The 22,968-nt window shown below is 36.4% G+C and overlaps 4 protein-coding genes across 4 annotated transcripts in view; 2 read left to right on the forward strand and 2 right to left on the reverse strand.

Annotated features, from left to right (window-relative positions):
• The window catches only part of LOC117984081 (uncharacterized), a 34,678-nt gene extending 31,978 nt beyond the window's left edge, over positions 1-2,700 (forward strand). Inside the window, exon 21 of the mRNA XM_069500026.1 lies at positions 190-2,700. Coding sequence (XP_069356127.1) covers positions 190-455 — 266 coding nt within the window. The 3' untranslated portion in view covers positions 456-2,700. The remainder of the gene's footprint in view (positions 1-189) is intronic.
• Positions 2,701-6,912: 4,212 nt separating this feature from the next.
• Positions 6,913-8,605, forward strand: LOC117983569 (uncharacterized). Its single transcript, XM_034970167.2, has 3 exons — positions 6,913-7,257; positions 7,710-7,792; positions 8,243-8,605. Exons 1-3 carry the CDS (start codon positions 7,225-7,227, stop codon positions 8,358-8,360), a joined length of 234 nt encoding a protein of 77 aa, XP_034826058.1. The 5' UTR covers positions 6,913-7,224; the 3' UTR covers positions 8,361-8,605.
• Positions 8,606-11,164: 2,559 nt separating this feature from the next.
• Positions 11,165-18,719, reverse strand: LOC117983568 (U6 snRNA-associated Sm-like protein LSm6). Its single transcript, XM_034970166.2, has 2 exons — positions 18,455-18,719; positions 11,165-11,828 (listed from the first exon to the last, which is right to left on the reverse strand). Exons 1-2 carry the CDS (start codon positions 18,543-18,545, stop codon positions 11,680-11,682), a joined length of 240 nt encoding a protein of 79 aa, XP_034826057.1. The 5' UTR covers positions 18,546-18,719; the 3' UTR covers positions 11,165-11,679.
• A 1,220-nt stretch (positions 18,720-19,939) lies between these two features.
• Positions 19,940-22,968, reverse strand: LOC117983565 (GATA zinc finger domain-containing protein 1). Its single transcript, XM_034970156.2, has 4 exons — positions 22,591-22,968; positions 22,286-22,430; positions 21,324-21,510; positions 19,940-20,483 (listed from the first exon to the last, which is right to left on the reverse strand). Exons 1-4 carry the CDS (start codon positions 22,842-22,844, stop codon positions 20,317-20,319), a joined length of 753 nt encoding a protein of 250 aa, XP_034826047.1. The 5' UTR covers positions 22,845-22,968; the 3' UTR covers positions 19,940-20,316.

A 22,968-nucleotide genomic window follows, 5' to 3' on the forward strand; every position in this document is an offset into this window, starting at 1 on the left:
CGGTTTTGTAGAGCGTTAGTCTCTGTCACTCATAACCATGTGACGTTTTGTCGGTTTCAACGACAGAGACAATGCTCTGCAAATCTGCTATCTTCTTCCAAAGGTCGATGTACATTACTTTCTGCCTCGTTCTGTAGTCATATTGGGCAATTGCTTAAAAAGTTACATTGATATTTTTTCTTTCCACAGGTGTCCATCTAGTGATGAACGATTTGTTACCACCAGGTAACTACTACCGTTTCAACCCCCCTCTGATGGAAGAGTGTGCCATGGACGAAATCAACCCTCAAAAGCTCCAGAACATGATCACAGACACCATGGCCTATGTCCGCAGAAACCAGCACAAGTTCGAACAAGCGGCAGCAATGCTGGTGAGGAAGAGAACCCTGTCCCAACAGATCGTGGACTATGCCCACTACAGGTCCCAGTTGATGGGCATCTCTCACGCCTACTGACGGTTTGGCAATCAGCAAGAGTTTGACACTTGCTGATTTTATTGGGAAATTTGTGTGTTATGTTACTTAGAGACATAGAAATGACAGAAAATGTGTCTAAAGTGTCTTTTTTTTTGCTAAATGGTTAAGAAAGAGAGCAAAAAAGGTTTGTCGTCAAAGAGAAGTTTGTCAAAAAAGAGTTAACAAGAGAGAAAAGTTGTTAGGGAATAGTCAAATACCTGCAGAAACCAGCAGCACAAGTTCGAACAAACGACAGCTATGCTGGCGAGGAAGAGAACCATTTCTCAACAGATGACTATGCCCACTACAGGTCCCAGTTGATGGGCATCTCTCACGCCTACTGACGGCTTGGGAATCGGCAAGAGTTAGACACTTGCTGATTTTGCTGTGAAATTCGTGTGTTATGTTACCTAAAATCGTAAAAAAGTCAGAGAATGTGTCCATATAAGTGTTTTTGTAGCAATATTGGTATGAAAGAGAGCATTACGTGTGTCGTGAGTTAAAAAGAGAGAAAAGTTGTTAGGGAATAGTCAAATACCTGCAGAAACCAGCAGCACAAGTTCTTACAAACGGCAGCTATGCTGATGAGGAAGAGAACCCTGTCCCAACAGATCGTGGACAATGCCCATTACAGGGCCCAGTTGATGGGCATCTCTCACCTCTACTGACAGCTTGGGATTCGGCAAGAGTTTGACACTTGCTGATTTTGTTGTGAAATTTGGGTGTTATATAACACCGTCTTGTTATATAATCTGTCGTAAAAAAGACAGATTACTCTATTCAAGGGTTTAGTAGCCATATTGGCAAGAAAGACAACGTAAAAACATGTGTCGTGAGTTAATAGAGTTGGAAAAAGAGGGAATATACAGTGCGACAAAGCTCTTTTGGCGCGTGGCGAAACTAACGTTGCCGTCAAGTGTCCCCTTTGTTCTTCTTTGAATAGTCCTAAGCCTTTGTCCTACAACTAACGCCCCCCTGTCAATGTCATTCAAGTGCCAAAAGAGCCTTGTCGCACTGTAGTTGTTTAGAAATTGACAAAAGTTTTATAAGCTCGCAATGAGTTAATTTTTTTCGAAAAAAGTTTTTTTTAGTTTTATTAAGTAAATTGTGACGACTGATTTGCATGAATTGTTCGAATTTAATTCTGAAACTTGTTGAAATTAAACATTAGAGCTAAAACATTTTGACTGAGGATACTTTTTCGTAGATAATTCGAGAAAGCTGTTTCGATAATTCTAAAACTCATAATTAATTAATAATGAGTTTTAAATCGTAAGCTTGAAAAGTTAAACTGATTTACGGGAATCGATAGTCGAAATAATTAATTAATTATTAGTTAGGTGTTTTGCTACTTTTATCTAGATCGGGCTAGATCAGACATGCGGATAATACGCGTATGCAAACGATGCTATTTGAACCGCGACAAAATGTACCTAAGGGCATCCGTATTCGGTCGTATCCGTGATTCTTCGAAGTGGCCAACAAATACGTATATTCGATTCGTATTTTTTTCAGGGATCCGTAATATTATCCCTTATGATGATGATGATGATGGATGAGAATGGGATGATGATGATGATGGGATGAGTGCACAAACGTCCTAAGGGCGTTAGTGCACTCATCTATATTCGGTTCGTATTCGTGTTTTTTAACGTCGTGAGTACCTAACATAACATTTTTAATGTCGTGAAAAACACGAATACGGATGAGTGCACAAACGCCCTTATTCAGAGTACCACGCGGATCTGCTTTAATGATCCGCGCGGTTTTCGCCGAGTCTGAACTAGTCCTAATTAGATTGATTGATCTCGAGTCGAGGGTAGTTTCGAAAATAAAAAGGAAAAGTACCTATAGTTTTGTTTATAAATACTATATTGTATTGATTTGATGAAGTTATTTGCATTTATACACTTTTTATCGGTATGTATAATTAAAATATAATCATTGTGTTTATTGTAATAGCACTTTGTAGGGTATTCTATGCGCCTTAAATAAAATAGTTATATCATGTAAATGACGAATTCAATGTAAAATATTGTTGTTAGATGCTAGATTAGACATGAAACTTTTAGCGGATTAATAGAAAAATAAGTTTAAAATAAGCTATTGGTACTGATGCTGATGGCATAAATTTTACAACCCTCTCCTACCAATACAATCAAAAGGACGGACAAACGTATTTTTATTTAAAACTGTCAAACCTCGTGACATTAGGTGCCAGTTATGAGCACAGTTTTTTTTTAAAGAACATTAGCCTTGATAATTATGACTAATATTCCCCTTTACCCTCAAACTGAACGAAAAGCTTGTGCTAGGAGTAGACGACAATAGTGCAACGGGCGGGGTTTGAACCGGCAACCTTTCGGATTTCAGTCTGCTCCTTAACCGTTGAGCTATTGAAGCTCAAATGATGTATAAAATGTATAAGTTGTTAACTTAAAAATTATTTTTCGTCCCTTTTTAACAATATTGAAATGAAAAAGATGAAGATCTAAATTGAGTTTAGAGAAAGACATCAGAATCGGCGCCAATTGTGTTAAATATTATTTTGTAGTCATTAGTAAATGCAGCTTTAAAAATCATATAAAACTTGCATTCATTTAGGCCATGAAAGCACTAAATATAAAAAAATAAAGCTTAAATAAAGCCTTAGAAATGAAATTTGTAATTAAATATTGTTATTCTAAGATTTTTGATTGTATAATATATGCTAATTTCAGCAGAATATTAAGTAATAAAAAAGATTTATATCGAATAAAAAATTTAGGTTAATCATGTTTAAACGGATATTAGGTATAACTTAGGATCAAAGCACAGCGAAGGAGAGATGAAGCGACGCGATGCTTCTTTTCTTAAATGTTGCAAAATACACTGAACTCTCTATCGCGTCAACTCTGCAGCAATGTGCCTTGAGCCTTAGGGTGAAATCTATACTACTCTACTCTACTCTAGCGCACTCGGACTTTGCTTAGACTTAAGACAGAGTTAAAACGAGACAGATGTATATCTCTCACATAAATCTGTCTCGTTTTAACTCTGTCTTAAGTCTGAGCAAAGTCAAAGTGCGCTCTATAGATCTCAGCCTTAGACCCATCACACACGGTCGAGTAGTCGCCTGGCGACTCAGTCAATGGCGACCGTGAGAATCTATAATTTATATAGAAGTTGTAGGGTCTTTCGCTCGAAGTCGCGGCGACTGCGTGTGCTTAAACACGACGAATTCCATATAAACTACAGATCCTAACGGTCGCCGCCGACCGAGTCGCCGGGCGACTAGTCGACCGTGTGTGATGGCATCGTCTTAGGGCGCGCCTACTTTGCCGCAAAGTGGCCGCGCTGCTTTGTAAATACATATAATTTCGATCTATGAACTGAGGCGCAGTATCGCTGCCTCCGCGCGGCAAATTTGAAGGCACCCTTAAAATTCGCCCTGAATGGCTCCTAAAATACGGGATCTCCTAGTTTAGGGATCAGAACTCCATTTAAGGCAAATGTAAATTTCTTTTAGTAATAAATAAATATTCATATTCATATTCAATGTGTATTCGAGTCGAGTACTACAGTTGAACAAAATGCAACAAAAATAAACTCGGCTTGCCTCGTGTTCTTAAAGTTTAGCGCGATCTGTGCATATTGATATTGCAATAAGTCACTATTAGATAGTCTTTCGTTAAGCTATAAAATAGCTCGTTTATATCAACTTTGAACATTCTCGTCTATTATTAATTATTATTATCTTTACCTACTATTAAATGTGTAGTTAATTATGTTGTCAAAATATCAAAATGTACCTACTTTTAAGAAAATATCCTTTAGAATTTAATAAATTTGTAAAAAATGTATACCTACCTATGTAAATTAATATACTGATACTATAGAGCGCACTCTGAATTTGCTTAGGATAGAGTTAAAACGAGACAGAGCTATATCTCTTACATAAATCTGTCTCGTTTTAACTCAATCTTAAGTCTGAGCAAAGTCAAAGTTCGCTCTATAGATTTCAGCCTAAGAGCTATACCCTATCCGCGGAAAGAAGTTAGTACAGCGCTCTCTGTTCCGTAATCCCATACAAATAATAGAGTCAAAAATCTCAGTGGTCGCTAACCATTTTGAGGCACCAACCAATCACAATCGCAAGTAATATGCTTTCCGATTGAACTTCTAATGTTTTTTGAAAACATTTTAGGATTGATTTTCGAATGTTTGTGATTGATTGGTGCCTCAAAATAATTGACAATGCCCACTGAGATTTTTGGCTCTTATCATTTGTATGGGATTATGTAACGGGGAGAGCGTTATTAACTTCCTTCCGCAGATCGAGTATAGTTCAGACTAAGAGAAATCCGGCGGATGCAAACCGCAGGTATCTACTGTCCGCACGGTTTTCATCCGCGCGGTTTCCCCAGAGTCTGAACTAGGTTTTTAATTGGAAATGTTTCTTTTATTTTGGCTGCTATAGCAAGTGTATAATGTATATAAAATATACAGCTAAAGTATGACGTTAGACTGTAGGCTGTTTTTCTAGTCATTTGTAATTTTAACAAAGAAATATAAGTAACAGTTGAATAAAATACTCTTGTTTCATTTTAAATCTGTAATCTTACCATTTAATATTTTTAGGGTTCCGTATCGCAAAAGGAAAAACTGAACCATTATAGGATCACTTAGTTGTCTGTCTGTCTTATAGCAGACATTCGGGGAAAAATCTGTAAACCGTGAATTTGTGGTTACATCCCACAAAAAAATTAAATTGTGGTCATGAACTAATAATTAGTATTTTCAATTTTCGTAGTAAGATAACTACATATATCAAGTGGGGTGGGGTATCATATGAAAGGTACCTGTGCATTCTAAAACAAATTTTTATTTATTTTTATGCATCATAGTTTTTGAATTATCGTGCAAAATGTCGAAAAAACACGACTAGTACGGAACCCTCGTTGCACGGGCCTGACTCACACTTGGCCGGTTTTTTTAACATGCTGTATAGTAAAATTGCGTTCAAAGTCAAAGTCAAAGTCAAATGATTTATTCAAAATAGGTAATAAATTACTCTTATTGATTGTCTGTGTGAATACTGTGATCGTGCCAGTATCCGGTAATCTATAAATGATTAACTAATTAACTGCTTCCAATTAACACTAAACTCTACCTAAATAAGCTGGCTGTTGGAAAAATAAAGTCAAAGTCAAATGATTCATTTGTGGGATTCATTCACCATAATATGTTTCACGCTACTGTGCATTGCTCCTAAGGTGATACTTGTCCTACAATGTGTTTAAACCCTTACGACGTGTGTGCAAGAAAAAAGTATTACGTAGACAAAGTGTAACAGAGATAGAAAGAGAAAGAGTAGGAAGATTCTAGAGTCGTGATGTAATAAGCTCATTACGGTATGACTTTCACTTTGGCGTTCGTCATAAACTCATAACTATACATGGATCACTACTACTTGATGTTTGAGAATTTAAAAATAAAATTAATAATTAATTTTTACGCTTTACCTACTCAAATGGGACTGGGCAGGTCATGTGTGTACTTATGGGCAAAATCAGCTTCTTTCTGGACTCTCCAGAATCATCAACACCAGCGTGGTAGGCTGCGAGGTTTCTCGCGAATTTTATTTTGTGCGAGAAAGTAGGTAGGTACCAGGGTAGAGATAGAAAGAAAGAAGATAGAGGTCAATATGATGTGTGTAGAAATTCCTTCAAATCGTTGACCATGTACAAAATCGACCGTAACATAATTTTACTGAGCGTATAAGTACAACAAAACAGATGAATAGGTACATAACTTGCATTAACAAATAAAAAATATTGCAGCTAGACTATCTATTTAGTTAAAAACGTCACAACTCCTTAGCTAGCAAGTAAGGAGAAGGTTCGTCACAACTCCTTAGCTAGCAAGGAAGGAAAAGCTACGTCACAACTCCGTAGCTAGCAAGGAAGGAGAAGCTACGTCACAACTCCTTAGCTAGCAAGGAAGAAGAAGCTACGTCACAACTCCTTAGCTAGCAAGGAAGGAGAAGCTACGTCACAACTCCTTAGCTAGCAAGGAAGGAGAAGCTACGTCACAACTCCTTAGCTAGCAAGGAAGGAGAAGCTACGTCACAACTCCTTAGCTAGCAAGGAAGGAGAAGCTACGTCACAACTCCTTAGCTAGCAAGGAAGAAGAAGCTACGTCACAACTCCTTAGCTAGCAAGGAAGGAGAAGCTACGTCACAACTCCTTAGCTAGCAAGGAAGGAGAAGCTACGTCACAACTCCTTAGCTAGCAAGGAAGGAGAAGCTACGTCACAACTCCTTAGCTAGCAAGGAAGAAGCTACGTCACATCTCCTTAGCTAGCAAGTAAGGGGAAGCTAGTTACTTTGAAAAACGTAAGTATCAAACTCGTTTACGAACTCTATAACAATTGGTAGCAGTAGCAGGTAGCAGACACCTTGCTACCGTCAGTTCGCTGAACTTGTTTCGAACTCGTGTAGCAATTTATTACTTATCCATCTTAGGCTTTACCTAGTTATGGTATGTGACAAAATACATGCGTTACAAGGTCAAAGATACATGGGCTCTGAACAAGTGGGTCATTAGGAATGGTTAACATTCGAGACACACTTTCCCAACTTCCCAAGCCAGTTTTATAACCACTACATTCACCGACGCACGTATACCGTACGTTGAAGAAGTTACCTTCGAGGTGTTTAGTGTTTTTAAGTTTGAAGAGAAAAGTTTTGTTATTTTTGTTTAGTTTAGAGGTATAAACTATTTCAAGAATGGAAAAGTTTTGGAGGTTTTTCATTTTCACGGTAAGTAAATAAATTAATTAGGTACCTACTTGTCGATCAATAAATATTTATTTATTTAAATAAGTTTTCGTAAATTCGGATTAAGTAATAAATGAATGGGAATTGGGATTTTGATTTAAGGATTTGGTGTTTTACATAGAAGTTGGTAGTTTTGGACCTGAGATTTTTTTTTTAATTTTGTCGTTTTGCTATTCGCCAATAGATGGCAGTAATTAGAAATAATGTTTTTGCGACTTCACATGAGATGGCGGTATAAACAATTTTAACGATTATTTTCCATTTAGGTATTTTATTTTATTTCATAAAACATGCTTACTTCTTTTAGTAAAATAATTTTAAAACTGATCATGTAGCGTCTGACTCGCACACGGCCGGTTTTTTGTTAGGGCGTAGGTTAGTTTTCTACTACAAGTCGTGAGGTTAATTACCTAATGAGGTTACATGAATTCCAGCTCGTCGTGGTCCTGTCGACGCTGATCACTGCAGAGTCCACGGTGCCACAGCCAAGAGCACCCAATTTCCAATACTTTGAAAGGTAAAACCATAGAATAAGACTGATGTACAGAGCGAACTTTGACTTTGCTGACTTGTCTAGACCTCAGGTGATCATTTTTTTTAATTAATACGACCTGAAAAAAACGTTTTCCCTAAGTTTCGAAAGAAATAAATTCGAATCTAGGAGTCCCAGACGACAGGCATTTTTCTTATAATTTACTAGCTAATGCCCGCGACTTCGTCCGCGTGGATTTTCATTTTTCAAAATCCCGCGGGAACTCTTTGATTTTCTGGGATAAAAAGTAGCCTATGTGTTAATCCAGAGTATAATCTATCTCCATTCCAAATCCGTTCAGCCGTTTTTGTGTGATTGAGTAACAAACATCCAAACATCCACACTTTCACATTTATAATATTAGTAGGAAGTTAGGATATAGGCTGTTGCTAGCATTGAATTTATTTCTACAATATTTCTATATTTTTTTTCCAGGCCAAAGTACCGGTATCCATACTACGACGAGAATGGCAAAGGGAAACTGCTATACGGCTACGGAGGTCCCGAACTGTTCCAATACAAATCCTACTCTCCTCTTGAAGGCATTCACTAGACAATAAAAAAAATTACAGGGGTTTTTTTTGGGATTGTGCATATTTGAAGTAGGTAGGTATATAGGTACTTAGTCAAAATGGTTACAATTATAAGTTTACAAAATATAATACTCGTATCTTGAAAATTGCGTGAAAATTTAATATTTTGAAGAATCTATAAATTATTTTTTTACAGTTTTCATTTTTTAAGAGACTAATGTAAAAACATTGTAACTAAATATTTTTATTATAATGTTAAAAGTTATATTACGTTTCTTTTTTTTATTAATCCAAGACCTATACAGAACTAGCCATTATTTATTTTTGGCACAATCGCAATCTTTCCAACGAACGTTGACATTATTTTTAGGGTTCCGTACCTTAAAACGAAAAAAGGAACCCTTATACTTTGTTGTCTGTCTGTCTGTCTAGAAAAGCTATAGGGTACTTCCCGTTGACCTAGAATCATGAAATTTTGTAGGTAAGTAGGTCTTATAGCACAAATAAAGGAAACCCGAAAACCGTCAATTTGTGGTTACATGATACAAAAGAAATTAAACTGTGTTCATGAACAAACAATTAGTATTTTCAATTTTCAAAGTAAGATAACTATACCAAGCGGGGTATCATATGAAAGGGCTTTACCCCTACATTCTAAAACAGATTTTTATTTAGTTTTTGATTTATCGTGCAAAATATCGAAAAATTCTAACTGTAGTAGGTACGGAATCCTCGGTGCGCGAGTCTGTCTCGCACTTGGCCGGTATTTTTTTTATTTTGATGACAGGTCATCGGCGCAGCGGCGTGAATGACCGCCTTGGAGGCTAAGGTCGCGAATTCAATTTCCACATTAACCTTTACGTTCTGAAACTTAGGTTTGACGCTTACCTGTGGAGTGGAGTGTCGTGTATATTGATAACATTTTAAACATAGCTCACGGACCAGTACGTTATCATCGATACATACCTACTACCGAAATTAGTATTAAAACAAACCACGGAAGAGATTCAAGAAGCGGTCGGTGGGTATGATCGCTATGCCAAGGTAAATCTTAGTCTGTTATTAAAAAGCACCTCGGTTCCACTCCACTCTGCAGGTGAGTGTTGCACCTTATACTTACCCACCTTAATACCTGCGTTATAAATATAATTACATTAATAATATATAAATTATAATATACCTACATAGTTTTCATAATAATTAAAACGGCAATGGAAGGTATTTTGATTCAAACTTATAATTAATATGTTATTAACTAAATTATACTTCCTGTAGAAAAAATAATATTGATCATGTTATTAAACTTTTAAGGCCAAGGTCAGTTTTCGAATAACAAAGTTATATCTCACTTGTCTACGTTTAAGAGGCGACATTTGTGGCTAATGCAGTTGTTTGTACATCTCTAAATTAAACTAGGTCGTTACTCGTTAGGCTTGTCTTATTATAGGAGTGGAAAGTATTCATTTTAGGTAGCTAAATTTTGAAGCAAAAAATAGTGTCGTATGTTCACACAATAGGGTTACATTTGTTTTTCATATATTGGATCAAACGTCTGTACGTTGGAGACAAAAAATAAACTCGAGCAATTTTTACCGCTTTACTAGACCTTTTAAGAGAACAAAAAGGCCTTAAATGGTAATCCTTGAGACCTGTTAGCGCGTCCAACAAAACTATTTGTTCGCGTAAACTGTAATACAATTTATGTTTACCATTTATCATGCGAGCCTAAGCTTCCTGCTACTGATCATTCTCATACAGCGTCTCGCAAAATTAAAACCTCTTTTTAGTAAAAAAAAAAATGTTATTAAAAATATTTTTCATGCTAGCAACTCTGGTTTGTTACGAGTGCTTACCGTTGTTTTCAAGTTTTTGGGCGCCATTATTTAACCCGCGTATATTGAATTATAAAGTTGACATACCATTTAATCCGGACGCGGGAAAGAATGCAAGGGAGGAGTATAATAACAAATATGGTTATAGAGGAGAAAATTTGATCGCTGACTTTGGAAATGGGAGAGGACCATCGAAAGATAAGGTAGAAGTATTTAAGTCTGTTTTTAGTAGGGTTCCGTACTTCCGTAGTACAGGAGAACTATAAGAACCCTTATAATTTTGTCCAGTTCGGCTGTCTGTCTGTCTGTGTTCACGCCTATTTTAAAACTAAACCAGAGTGACTAAACTACAAGAGATTTACGGCTCCTGTTAAACGTTAACCGTCACAATAAATTAAAAAAAAACCAGTCAAGTGCGAGTCAGACTCGTGTACCGTGTTAGGAACCCTAAAATAAGACGAGGTTGGTTGAATTTAGACCAATTTTTATTCGTTAACCTTTTATCATGAATGAATACTGACTCGTTCACTTTGCTTTTCATTGGTGGTCAAAATTTAACGGTAACATAATCTTAACCGCCAATATGCAATCGGACCTAAGTAACGAAAACTTTATTTTCAGGATTATGGTGAAGTGAAGTTTTCCTACACTTACAACGGTGCTAATAACAATGAAGATACATATTTACCTTAAGTATTTAATGTTGTCAGCCTTTTTTGATGTTTGTACACATAAACACTTCCTCTTAAACATATTTTAGTCTATGCTTACTAAAGCACTATGGAATGTTTCAGGTTGACTCAAGTGCAAAATAAAGTAAAAGATTTACTTAATATGTATGTATGTATGTATGTATATACTTTATTGCACCACAGAAACACAAATGACAGGTTACAAAAAGAAATCTTAATAAGTAGGTACAAAAAGGCGGTCTTATCGCTAAATAGCGATCTCTTCCAGACAACTTTAACGCTAGGGAAAAAACGAACAAATTAATACTTACATTTATTAAAGTTTATTGTAATTTTTAAGTTAATAATAAAAATATTGTACAAAATGTTTCTTCATTTTATGGTCAAAGCACACTGTGGCAAAATTTTATATCAGTTTATTGTGATATGTTTAAATGATACAAAATTATAATTAGAGCTAGTGCACACCACGGTAAATTTCTGTACGTTTTTTTCCGCAAAATCTGTGAATTATAGAACTATATAGAAGCGTGCGCACTGCGGAATTAATTCAGCACCGGATTTTGAGACATTTCAATTGCGCGCAATTCAAGTGGTGCGCGCTAGCTGTTTCTAGCTGCAGCTAGCTTTTCATAAGTGAAAATAAGTTGTTAAATTCTTACCTGGAAAAAGATGAGAATGGTTTCGACAGTCATTTTAGAAAATTCCCAAATTGATTAGCCAGGAAAGAAAAAGATATGAATACTCTAAAATTTAGTCACGCTCAAAATCATTAGCAGTGTGCTTTGACCCTTATTCTAATCTGACAAAGTACACTATATCCTTCTCTTCTGTGTGCTTATATAGAGAACGTTATTTCCTCTAATGAATGCATCTCCATATTTGTTTTTGAGTTGACCATTCACATATTCCTCTGTCTGCTCCAGGGCTATGTTCATGTACCCATCCAGGCAGGCGAGGACTCCTGAAATAGACCAAGTACAGATTTGAATTTAAATGAAAACCGGCCAAGTGCCAGTCAGACGAGTCGTATTTTTCGACTTTTTGCACGATAAATCAAAAACTATTATGAATAAAAATAAATAAAAATCTGTTTTAGAATGTACTAGTAAAGCCCTTTCACATGATAAATTTTCAAAAATACTTTCTTAGCAGATGTCTATGTTATAATCTCGACCGACCCATCCAGTGGTTTGAGCTGTGCGTTGATAGATCAGTCAGTCCGTCAGTCAGCTTTTCGTTTTATATATATATAGACTAGCTTATGCGCGCGACTTCGTCCATGTGGACTACACAAATTTTAAACCACTATTTTACCCCATTAGGGCTTAAATTTTCAAAAATCTTAATGTCTATCTATTAAATGTTAACTTTACTTTACTAATTAAATTAATGTTACTTGGAAACATTGCTTTTGCCAGTTGAATGGACATCAAAATACAGTAAATAAGTAATAAAGTTTGACCTTACTTCAACAGCAAATAAACAATGTTGTTTAAAATTGCCGGCCATAACTCTGATGTCACTAGTCAATATTTAATTATTCAAAAGCATGCAAGACTTATATTGTACTTGCATGTACCTATGTAAAGTGTAAACATGAGTGTTTCTGTAGGTTTACTCTAACAAGTCTATGTGTCATTATGCACTAGACTGGGCATAACTAATCAATAATTTTTTGATACAACTAGCTTATGCCCGCGACTTCGTCCACGTGGAGTAAACAAATTTTAAACCCCTATTTTACACCCTTAAACTTGATCTTTAACAATGAGATTTTAACATTATGAGCTTAATAAAATATGTCATACTGCTAATTGCAAAAATATTAACTACAAAACTTCAAACTTCTAACTTCAAAACTGACAGACTTTCATACAAACTTCAAACCCCTATTTTACTCCTTTAGGGGTTGAATTTTGAAAAATCCTTTCTTAGCGGATGCCTACGTCACAATAGCTATCTGCATGCCGAATTTCAGCGCGATCCGTCCAGTAGTTTGAGCTGTGCGTTGATAGATCAGTCAGTCAGTCAGTCAGTCAATCGGTCAGTCACCTTTTCCTTTTATTATACTATATATAGCTCAATTACCACTCACTCACTGATTGACATAATTGTTCTCCTAGAAAGAGATAGAAAATGATATAATAATGTATGGGAGATATGTTCAGAAGTGGGATTCGAGTAGGGAAAAATTATGACATTTCAGAAAAACAAGATGGCGGCCGACCTGACTTTTGTAACTTTTTTGTTTTCCAACCGAATTTGTTTAAACTTGCAGTTATTTTAGATGTTAGCAAACGATTTTTAGAAAAAGTGTAAAAAATTGAAAAAACAAGATGGCGGCCGAGATTTTCAAAAAAATTTCTCCTGTAAAATTTTGTATGAAACTTTTTTTTTTCACTTGTGGTTTCATACAGAAGACAAAGATTCCTTTGCGGCAACACATGGAGGGAGCTGATGATTGAGGATTTCGGAGACGGGTGAAGGGCACGCTCGAGGTATTGAAGATAGGTGGGAGGTGCTCGACCAAATGTCATTCGAAACGTCATCCAATTGCCAAAAATTTGAAAAAAAATTCAAAATTCCGAAAAAAAGATGGCCGCCATACAAATTTCATCGGCGTCCATCTCGGAGGGTATGAAAGATGGAAGAGTGGTTTCTTGGCAAAAGATGATCAGGATCCAAAGGTCTATTCGATGACTTGAAAAAAAATTCAAAATGGCGGAATTTATTTTTTCATACAAAATTTTTTATTATTCAAAATGGCGATTATAGACCTCGAGAGCTGCTTTAGCAGCTCGAGCAGCGAGCAAAATACTAGTTATACTATATATAGCTCAATTACCACTCACTCACTCACTGATTGACATAATTGTTCTCCTAGAAAGAGACAGAAAATGATATAATAATGTATGGGAGATATGTTCAGAAGTGGGATTCGAGTAGGGAAAAATTATGACATTTCAGAAAAACAAGATGGCGGCCGACCTGACTTTTGTAACTTTTTTGTTTTCCAACCGATTTTGTTACAACTTGCAACTATTGAAGATATTAGTAAACAATTTTTAGAAAAAGTGTAAAAAATTGGAAAAACAAGATGGCGGCCGAGATTTTCAAAAAATTTCCTCCTGTAAAATTTTGTATGAAACTTTTTTGTTTCACTAATACTTTCGTACAGAAGACAAAGATTCCTTTAGGGCAACATATGGAGGGAGCTGATGATTGAGGATTTCGGCGACGGGTGAAGGGCACGCTCAAGGTATCGAAGATAGGTGGGAGGTGCTCGACCAAATGTCATTCGAAACCTCATCCAATTGCCAAAAATTTGAAAAAAAATTTAAAATTCCGAAAAAAAGATGGCCGCCATACAAATTTCATCCGCGTCCAGCTCGGAGGGTATGAAAGATGGAAGAGTGGTTTCTTGGCAAAAGATGATCAGGATCTAAAGGTCTATTCGATGACTTGAAAAAAAATTCAAAATGGCGGAATTTATTTTTTCCGCGGACTCACCCATTGACATAATTGTTCTCCTAGAAAGAGACAGAAAATGATATAATTATGTATGGGAGATATGTTCAGGAGTGGGATTCGAGTAGGGAAAAATTATGACATTTCAGAAAAACAAGATGGCGGCCGACGTGACTTTTGTAACTTTTTTGTTTTCTAACCGATTTTGTTTAAACTTGCAGTTATTTTAGATATTAGCAAACGATTTTTAGAAAAAGTGAAAAAAATTGGAAAAACAAGATGGCGGCCGAGATTTTCAAAAAATTTCCTCCTGTAAAATTTTGTATGAAACTTTATTTTTTCACTTATAGTTTCATATAGAAGAGAAAGATTCCTTTAGGGCAACACATGGAGGGAGCTGATGATTGAGGATTTCGGAGGCGGGTGAAGGGCACGCTCGAGGTATCGAAGATAGGTGGGAGGTGCTCGAGCAAATGTCATTCGAAACCTCATCCAATTGCCAAAAATTTGAAAAAAAATTTAAAATTCCGAAAAAAAGATGGCCGCCATACAAATTTCATCCGCGTCCATCTCGGAGGGTATGAAAGATGGGAGTGGTTTCATGGCAAGAGATGATCAAGATCCGAAGGTCTATTCGATGACTTGAAAAAAAATTCAAAATGGCGGATTTTTTTTTTCATAGAAAATGTATGACTTTTTTTAAATTGTGTAAAATGGCCATTATAGACCTCGAGAGCTGCTTTAGCAGCTCGAGCAGCGAGCAAAATACTAGTTATACTATATATAGCTCAATTACCACTCACTGACTCACTGACTGACTCATTGACATAATTGTTCTCCTAGAAAGAGACAGATAATGATATAATAATGTATGGGAGATATGTTCAGGAGTGGGATTCGAGTAGGGAAAAATTATGACATTTCAGAAAAACAAGATGGCGGCCGACCTGACTTTTGTAACTTTTTTGTTTTCCAACCGATTTCGTTACAACTTGCAGTTATTACAGATATTAGTAAACGATTTTTAGAAAATGTAAAAAAAATTGGAAAAACAAGATGGCGGCCGAGATTTTCAAAAAATTTCCTCCTGTAAAATTTTGTATGAAACTTTTTTTTTCAATCACGGTTTCATATAGAAGACAAAGATTCCTTTAGGTCAACATATGGAGGGAGCTGATGATTGAGGATTTCGGAGACGGGTGAAGGGCACGCTGAGGGTATTGAAGATAGGTGGGAGGTGCTCAAGCAAATGTCATTCGAAACGTCATCCAATTGCCAAAAATTTGAAAAAAAATTCAAAATTCCGAAAAAAAGATGGCCGCCATACAAATTTCATTGGCGTCCATCTCGGAGGGTATGAAAGATGGAAGAACGGTTTCTTGGCAAGAGATGATCAGGATCCAAAGGTCTACTCGATGGATGGAAAAAAAATTCAAAATGGCGGATTTTTTTTTTTCATACAAATTTTTTTATTATTCAAAATGGCGACTATAGACCTCGAGAGCTGCTTTAGCAGCTCGAGCAGCGAGCAAAATACTAGTTATTATACTATATATAGCTCAATTACCACTCACTGACTCACTGACTGACTCATTGACATAATTGTTCTCCTAGAAAGAGACAGAAAATGATATAATAATGTATGGGAGATATGTTCAGGAGTGGGATTCGAGTAGGGAAAAATTATGACATTTCAGAAAAACAAGATGGCGGCCGACCTGACTTTTGTAACTTTTTTGTTTTCCAACCGATTTTGTTACAACTTGCAGGTCTTGCAGATATTAGTAAACGGTTTTTAGAAAAAGTGAAAAAAATTTGAAAAACAAGATGGCGGCCGAGATTTTCAAAAAATTCCCTCCTGTAAAATTTTGTATGAAACTTTTTTTTTTCACTTATGGTTTCATATAGAAGACAAAGATTCTTTTAGGGTAACATATGGAGGGAGCTGATGATTGAGGATTTCGGAGACGGGTGAAGGGCACGCTTTAGGTATCGAAGATAGGTGGGAGGTGCTCGACCAAATGTCATTCGAAACCTCATCCAATTGCCAAAAATTGGAAAAAAAATTTAAAATTCCGAAAAAAAGATGGCCGCCATACAAATTTCATCGGCGTCCATCTCGGAGGGTATGACAGATGGAAGAGTGGTTTCTTGGCAAGAGATGATCAGGGTCCGAAGGTCTACTCGTTGGATGGAAAAAAAATTCAAAATGGCGGAATTTATTTTTTCATACAAAATTTTTTATTATTCAAAATGGCCATTATAGACCTCGAGAGCTGCTTTAGCAGCTCGAGCAGCGAGCAAAATACTAGTTATACTATATATAGCTCAATTACCACTGACTCACTGATTGACATAATTGTTCTCCTAGAAAGAGATAGAAAATGATATAATAATGTATGGGAGATATGTTCAGAAGTGGGATTCGAGTAGGGAAAAATTATGACATTTCAGAAAAACAAGATGGCGGCCGACCTGACTTTTGTAACTTTTTTGTTTTCCAACCGATTTTGTTACAACTTGCAGGTCTTGCAGATATTAGTAAACGGTTTTTAGAAAAAGTAAAAAAAAATTGAAAAACAAGATGGCGGCCGAGATTTTCAAAAAATTTCCTCCTGTAAAATTTTGTATGAAACTTTTTTTTTTCACTAATACTTTCGTACAGAAGACAAAGATTCCTTTAGGGCAACATATGGAGGGAGCTGATGATTGAGGATTTCGGAGACGGGTGAAGGGCACGCTCAAGGTATTGAAGATAGGTGGGAGGTGCTCGAGCAAATGTCATTCGAAACCTCATCCAATTGCCAAAAATTGGAAAAAAAATTTAAAATTCCGAAAAAAAGATGGCCGCCATACAAATTTCATCGGCGTCCATCTCGGAGGGTATGACAGATGGAAGAGTGGTTTCTTGGCAAGAGATGATCAGGATCCGAAGGTCTACTCGATGGATGGAAAAAAAATTCAAAATGGCGGAATTTATTTTTTCATACAAAATTTAAAACTTTTTTTATTTATTCAAATTGGCGATTATAGACCTCGAGAGCTGCTTTAGCAGCTCGAGCAGCGAGCAAAATACTAGTTATATATATATAGATACAATACAATACAATTCTTTATTTGCATAATGTGGGTAGGTACATAAGGTGTTAACTCTAATAAACATAGTCCAGCATATTAGCCATATTGGCATACAAATAATATAGTAGACAGCGGAGATTACTAAGCACAATTTTTTTTTATAAAATACCTACAGGCAAATCATAATATTAAACTTAGCACGAGTAATAAGTATACCATAACATTTTACATCTTTGGTAAGAACAATTATTGTAAATGTTAAAAACCAAGCGAATATAGGCACTATAATAAAATTTGTTAAAAAGAATGTTCAACAATGAAATGTCAAAATCACTTTTTATCATGTTGGAAAAATTTTTCTAAAGAGTAAAAATTTCTTCCTTGCAACCACGAGTATGAGGTTGAGATCTATAGAGCACACTTATCCAAGGCACACTTTAACTTTGCTTCGACTCAATTTTTAGTAAAAGAGATGGATTTAAGTCAGCAATATATCGCTGTCTCGTTTTAACAGTGTCTTAAGCCTGAGCAAAGTCAAAGTGTGCTCTATAGATCTCAACCTTAGGCCAAAGAGAATATAATCACTACGTTTCTTAGGCTGAGATCTATAGAGCGCACTCTGCCTTTGCTTAGACTTAAGACAGTTAAAATGACACAGAGCTATATATCTCACATAAATCTGTCTCGTTTTAACTCAATCTTAAGTTTGAGCAAAGTCAAAGTGCGCTCTATAGATCTCAGCCTTAGAACCTTTGCTTAACTTGATCGCCAGTGTCTGGGTTCTGTTTGACAACTTGTAGAATAAATTTTTTGTTCAGAATTAGGGAATAGCTCTTCTTAGATAACATGGTATTTACTATTTATTATTATACATGTCAAAAGTACTATTTTAGAGCAATAAATTCAGCACTGCACCGAATTGGAAATAAACATAACCTAACTTTAATCTAACAAATCAAACTTATACGCAACAAAAAACTAAATAATATCTTCTGTATGTAATAAAATAATATAACTAAAGGCTCCTTATTAGTTATTTACCTCTGTAATCGACCCCGCTGTTAAGTTTCACGACAACTGGGCGTCCGTGAATTTGTTGAATAAACGACGAGAGAGCTTCTTTGCGACTCATTTTTGCGTGAATTTACAATATCTATTCTTTGTTCGATTAATCACTGATTTGATTTAGATTGCAATAATTATTATGTAAAACTTTTATTTTGATAAAATCATAAATCTTATGTTTATTTTGTAATTATCAAAAGATCAAAACAACAGCACCGGCCACCGGCATAAAAACAAACCATAGACAAAAAAACATGCGTTTAGTCCACAGATCACAATAGACTCGTTGATCGTCGGGCACAGCTTTCAAAAATAAACGTTTTTTTCTTTTTTAAATTTTCGTATTGTGATTTGATTGTGCTATTATTTTACAACAATTTACTATGACAAGATGGTAATGTTATGGTACATAGTATTTTTTAATTTGATAAAGCAACTAAAATACAATTTGTACAAAAGACAAACCTACTTTAAAATAAAATAAAGGAATCTAGCGCCATCTAGTGCTGAGTACTGATCACAAACAAAACTATGTTTTAAAATTTTTCAAATGTTTTTTAAAAATATGTTTGTGATTGGTTGGTAACTCAAAATGGTTAACGCCCATTGATTTTTGGCTCTGTCATTTATATTTTGATTACATAATAGAGATAACTCTGTACTTACTTCTTTTCTTCTTCTTCCATGACTTCTACACGATAAATCAATAACTATTATGAATAAAAATCTGTTTTAGAATGTACCTACCTACACTTGGTATAGTTATCTAAGTTTGAAAATAATAATATTTGTTCATTTTTAGGGTTCCGTACCTCAAAAGGAAAAACGGAACCCTTATAGGATCACTTTGTTGTCTGTCTGTCTGTCAAGAAACCTACAGGGTAATTCCCGTTGACCTAGAATCATGAAATTGGGCAGGTAGGTTCTTATAGCTGACATTTGGGGAAAAATCTGAAAACCGTGAATTTAGGGTTAGATCACACAAAACAAATTAAATTGTGGTCATGAACTAATAATTAGTATTTTCAACTTTCGAAGTGAGTGACTATATCAAGTGGGGTATCATATGAAAGGTCTTCACCTGTACATTCTAAAACAGATTTTTATTTATTTTTATGCATCATAGTTTTTGAATTATCGTGAAAAATGTCGAAAAAATACGACTGTAGTAAGGAACCCTCATTGTGCGAGCCTGACTCGCACTTGGCCGGTTTTTTTTCTCTGTGATGTAACCACAAGTTCACGGTTTTCGGATTGTGCTATAAGACCTACCTACCTACCAAATTTCATGATGCTAGGTCAACGGGAAGTACCCTATAGGTTTTCTTGACAGACACGACGGACAGGGGCGGACAGTCTCAGTTAGAGACTGACACCTTCATGTGCGAGTAGAACTTGCATTTGACCAGTTTTTTTTAGGATTCGGCTGATTATCAAAATAGGACATAAGAAACACTATAAATTTGAACAAATTCATTTTATTATTTACACAACTTACAACATAATCTTAATCTATACTAATATTATAAATGCAAAAGTGTGTCTGTCTGTTTGCTAGCTTTTCACGGCCCAACAGTTTAACCGATTTTGATGAAATTTGGTACAGTTAGCTTACATCCCGGGGAAGGACATAGGCTACCCCGAAAAATTAAAGAGCTCTCACAGGATTTTTAAAAATCCACGCGGACGAAGTCGCGGGTATCAGCTAGTATTATATAAAAGACAAAATGTTTCTACCTAGCTATGTCCGTTATAGACTTCAGTAGAAAGGCAATAATGCGAAAATGAGTTTTTTAGCGTAGTAGCACACGTCGGGCATCTGCTAGTTCATCACTTAACTATGTTTTCACTTGAGGTTCAAGACTCGTCCAAACAAAGCCATTGTAGTTATTAACTTCATTGTCTGTGAGAGGGTAGGGGCTGTTGCTCGCCTTGTAGTAATCTGACGGCGCATGCATCACGAACTCCATGTACTCCAGCTTGCGAGGGAGGTCTTCTTCTGGTCCTATAACAATAAAAAGAAGTCCACTTAAAAAGATCTGACCTTGTACCAACAGATAAGTGTAGGCTCTGTCAAGAGGACGCGGAAACGCTCCTACGATCTATCAATGTTAGGGGCTAATGCATAAACCTCAATAGCTTTTAGAGCCTCAATAGCTCAACAGGTAAAGAAGTGGACTGAAAACCGAAAAAGGTCGACGGTTCAAACCCCTCCCGTTGCACTATTGTCGTACCTACTCCTAGCACAAGCTTGATGCTTAGTTGGAGAGGAAAGGGGAATATTAGTCGTTTAACATGGCTAATATTCTTTTTATTTTTAAAAAACATTGTCTTCACCTAGGGAAACACATAATATTGCACCCGGACGAGGCGGCAAGAACTGTAAAATGGGGACGATCACAATAGATCGGCAACGGTAAACGTGATACAGGGTCTCGATAGCGCTGCACAGCCGCCAAACACCATGAAGAAGACCTTGTACCTGCGTCAGGTCCAGTCTCCACCTAAGCGGAGAGGAGAGGAGATACGTTCAATCGACGAATCAGATTCAAAATAGATGACGTGAAAAACTTATCATGTCATCTTTTAAAAATCTGATTGGTTTACTGTACACATCTCCTCTCCGCCCCGCTTAGGTGGATACAGGGCCTAAGAGGTGACTTATTGATCCATTTGGCGTTTGGTGAAGGGCGAAGGCGCCTATTTGGCCGCGCATTGGTTCTCTCAGTAAGACTGCGTTCCCACTTTATCGTGACGACATAAGGATTTTTAGAAACCTAAATCCACACGTATGAAGTCACGTGCATCGACTAGTTTGAAAATAAAAATCAGGTTAGTTAGTTACCTATAATATAAGTAGCAGGATCAAACCCTTTCTCCGGCGGAGGGCTGGCCTTGGTTGGTAGCAGCCAGGTTACAACGGCACTCTTCTCACAATACTGATCGGTGAGGAACCCTCGGATTTGAGCGTAGTAAGTTCCTCCATCAACGTCCAGCATGGACACTATGTCTCCTACTTGCATGTAGGAACCCTGGAAATAAAGACCATCAATTTTTCTGTGAGAGAGAGAATAGGAGAATTTTAGGTTTCCGTACCTCGTTTCCGTCCATAAAAGGAAAAAACCGGCCAAGTGCAAGTCAGGCTCGTGCAACGAGGGTTCCGTACTAGTCGTAATTATTCGACATTTTGCACGGTAATTCAAAAACTATGATGCATAAAAATCTGTTTTAGAATGCACAAGTGAAGCCCTTTCCACAAATTTATGGTTTTCAGATTTTTACCCTAATGTCTGCTATAAGACCTAGCTACCTGCCGAATTTCATGATTCTAGGTCAGCGGGAAGTACCCTGTAGGTTTCTTGACAGACAGACAGACAACAAAGGGATCCTATAAGGGTTCCGCTTTTCCTTTTGAGGTATAGAACCCTAAAAAGGAACCCTTATTTAAGAAACCTCACTTTGTTGTCTGTCGTTCTGTTGTATCTGGCAAAAATAGGGTATCAAAACCTATAGGATACTTCTCGTTGAGCTAGAATCCTGAAATTTGGCAGGTTGTCCTATAGCACTAGTAAAGGACAAAATCTGAAAACCATGAATTTGTGGTTTCATCACAAGAAAAATTTAAGATTTGTGTTCTCAAAATAGTTTACTAAACCATTTAAGATTGCGTTGTCATTAACTTCCAAATTTTTACTACACTGGTTTCAGATTTCTTGTACAATGGTGCTGAGCTCTTCGTGTGTGAGTCCGACTCGCACTGGATACCGTTTATAGTCACAATCTTTAAAACCTCAGGAAGTTACAAACCTTAAAAAATAAAGAGTCACTTGTAACTACAGTGGCAGTGGCTGTTGGTGCTTTTAACGGCTGCCTTTTGAAGATGCTCCGCCTGCCTCTACCGCGCGGTGCAGATGGCTTGGACGTAGTTGGGGCAGGCGTCTTTGTTTTGTACCTAGAAGACATTGTTTTAATGTTACAGTCAAGACTGTGTTGTATTCTTTATTGCTCGAGGGTTGTGACTATTAATTACATAAAGGTAGAGGTTTTCTTGGCATTATATTGCAATAAACAGGAATTAATAGATATTCTGATATTTTTACAACAGGTCTTACCTAGTAGATCTTGTACTCTTTCGCGTCCCCTTTCCTGTGGCTTTAGCGGGTGTTGTTTCACCCTCAGGCTTCCCATTTTTACTCTCAGAGTCTTCCTTATCCTCATATTCAGTTTTTATAGCAGCTACATCGGCTTTTATTTCTTTATTAGCTGTGTTTGCTAAATGACACTCATTGCATATTTGACCGTTCTCTGCGCTCCGCCAAAGCAAGGAATCGTTTGAACTGCACTGAACACACGTTGGTTTTGGCATTTTTTAGCGTTTTCATCAAATTTATTTGCTTGTTTCTATTATTTTAATTTAAAAATAATAGATCAAAATATAAACGAAAATTAAAACAAAGTTTGACAATTAAAATTGTTGTTGTTGTCACTGT

This window comes from Maniola hyperantus, chromosome 7 (genome assembly GCF_902806685.2).
Source record: "Maniola hyperantus chromosome 7, iAphHyp1.2, whole genome shotgun sequence".
In the NCBI taxonomy this organism is placed as follows: Eukaryota; Metazoa; Arthropoda; class Insecta; order Lepidoptera; family Nymphalidae; genus Maniola; species Maniola hyperantus.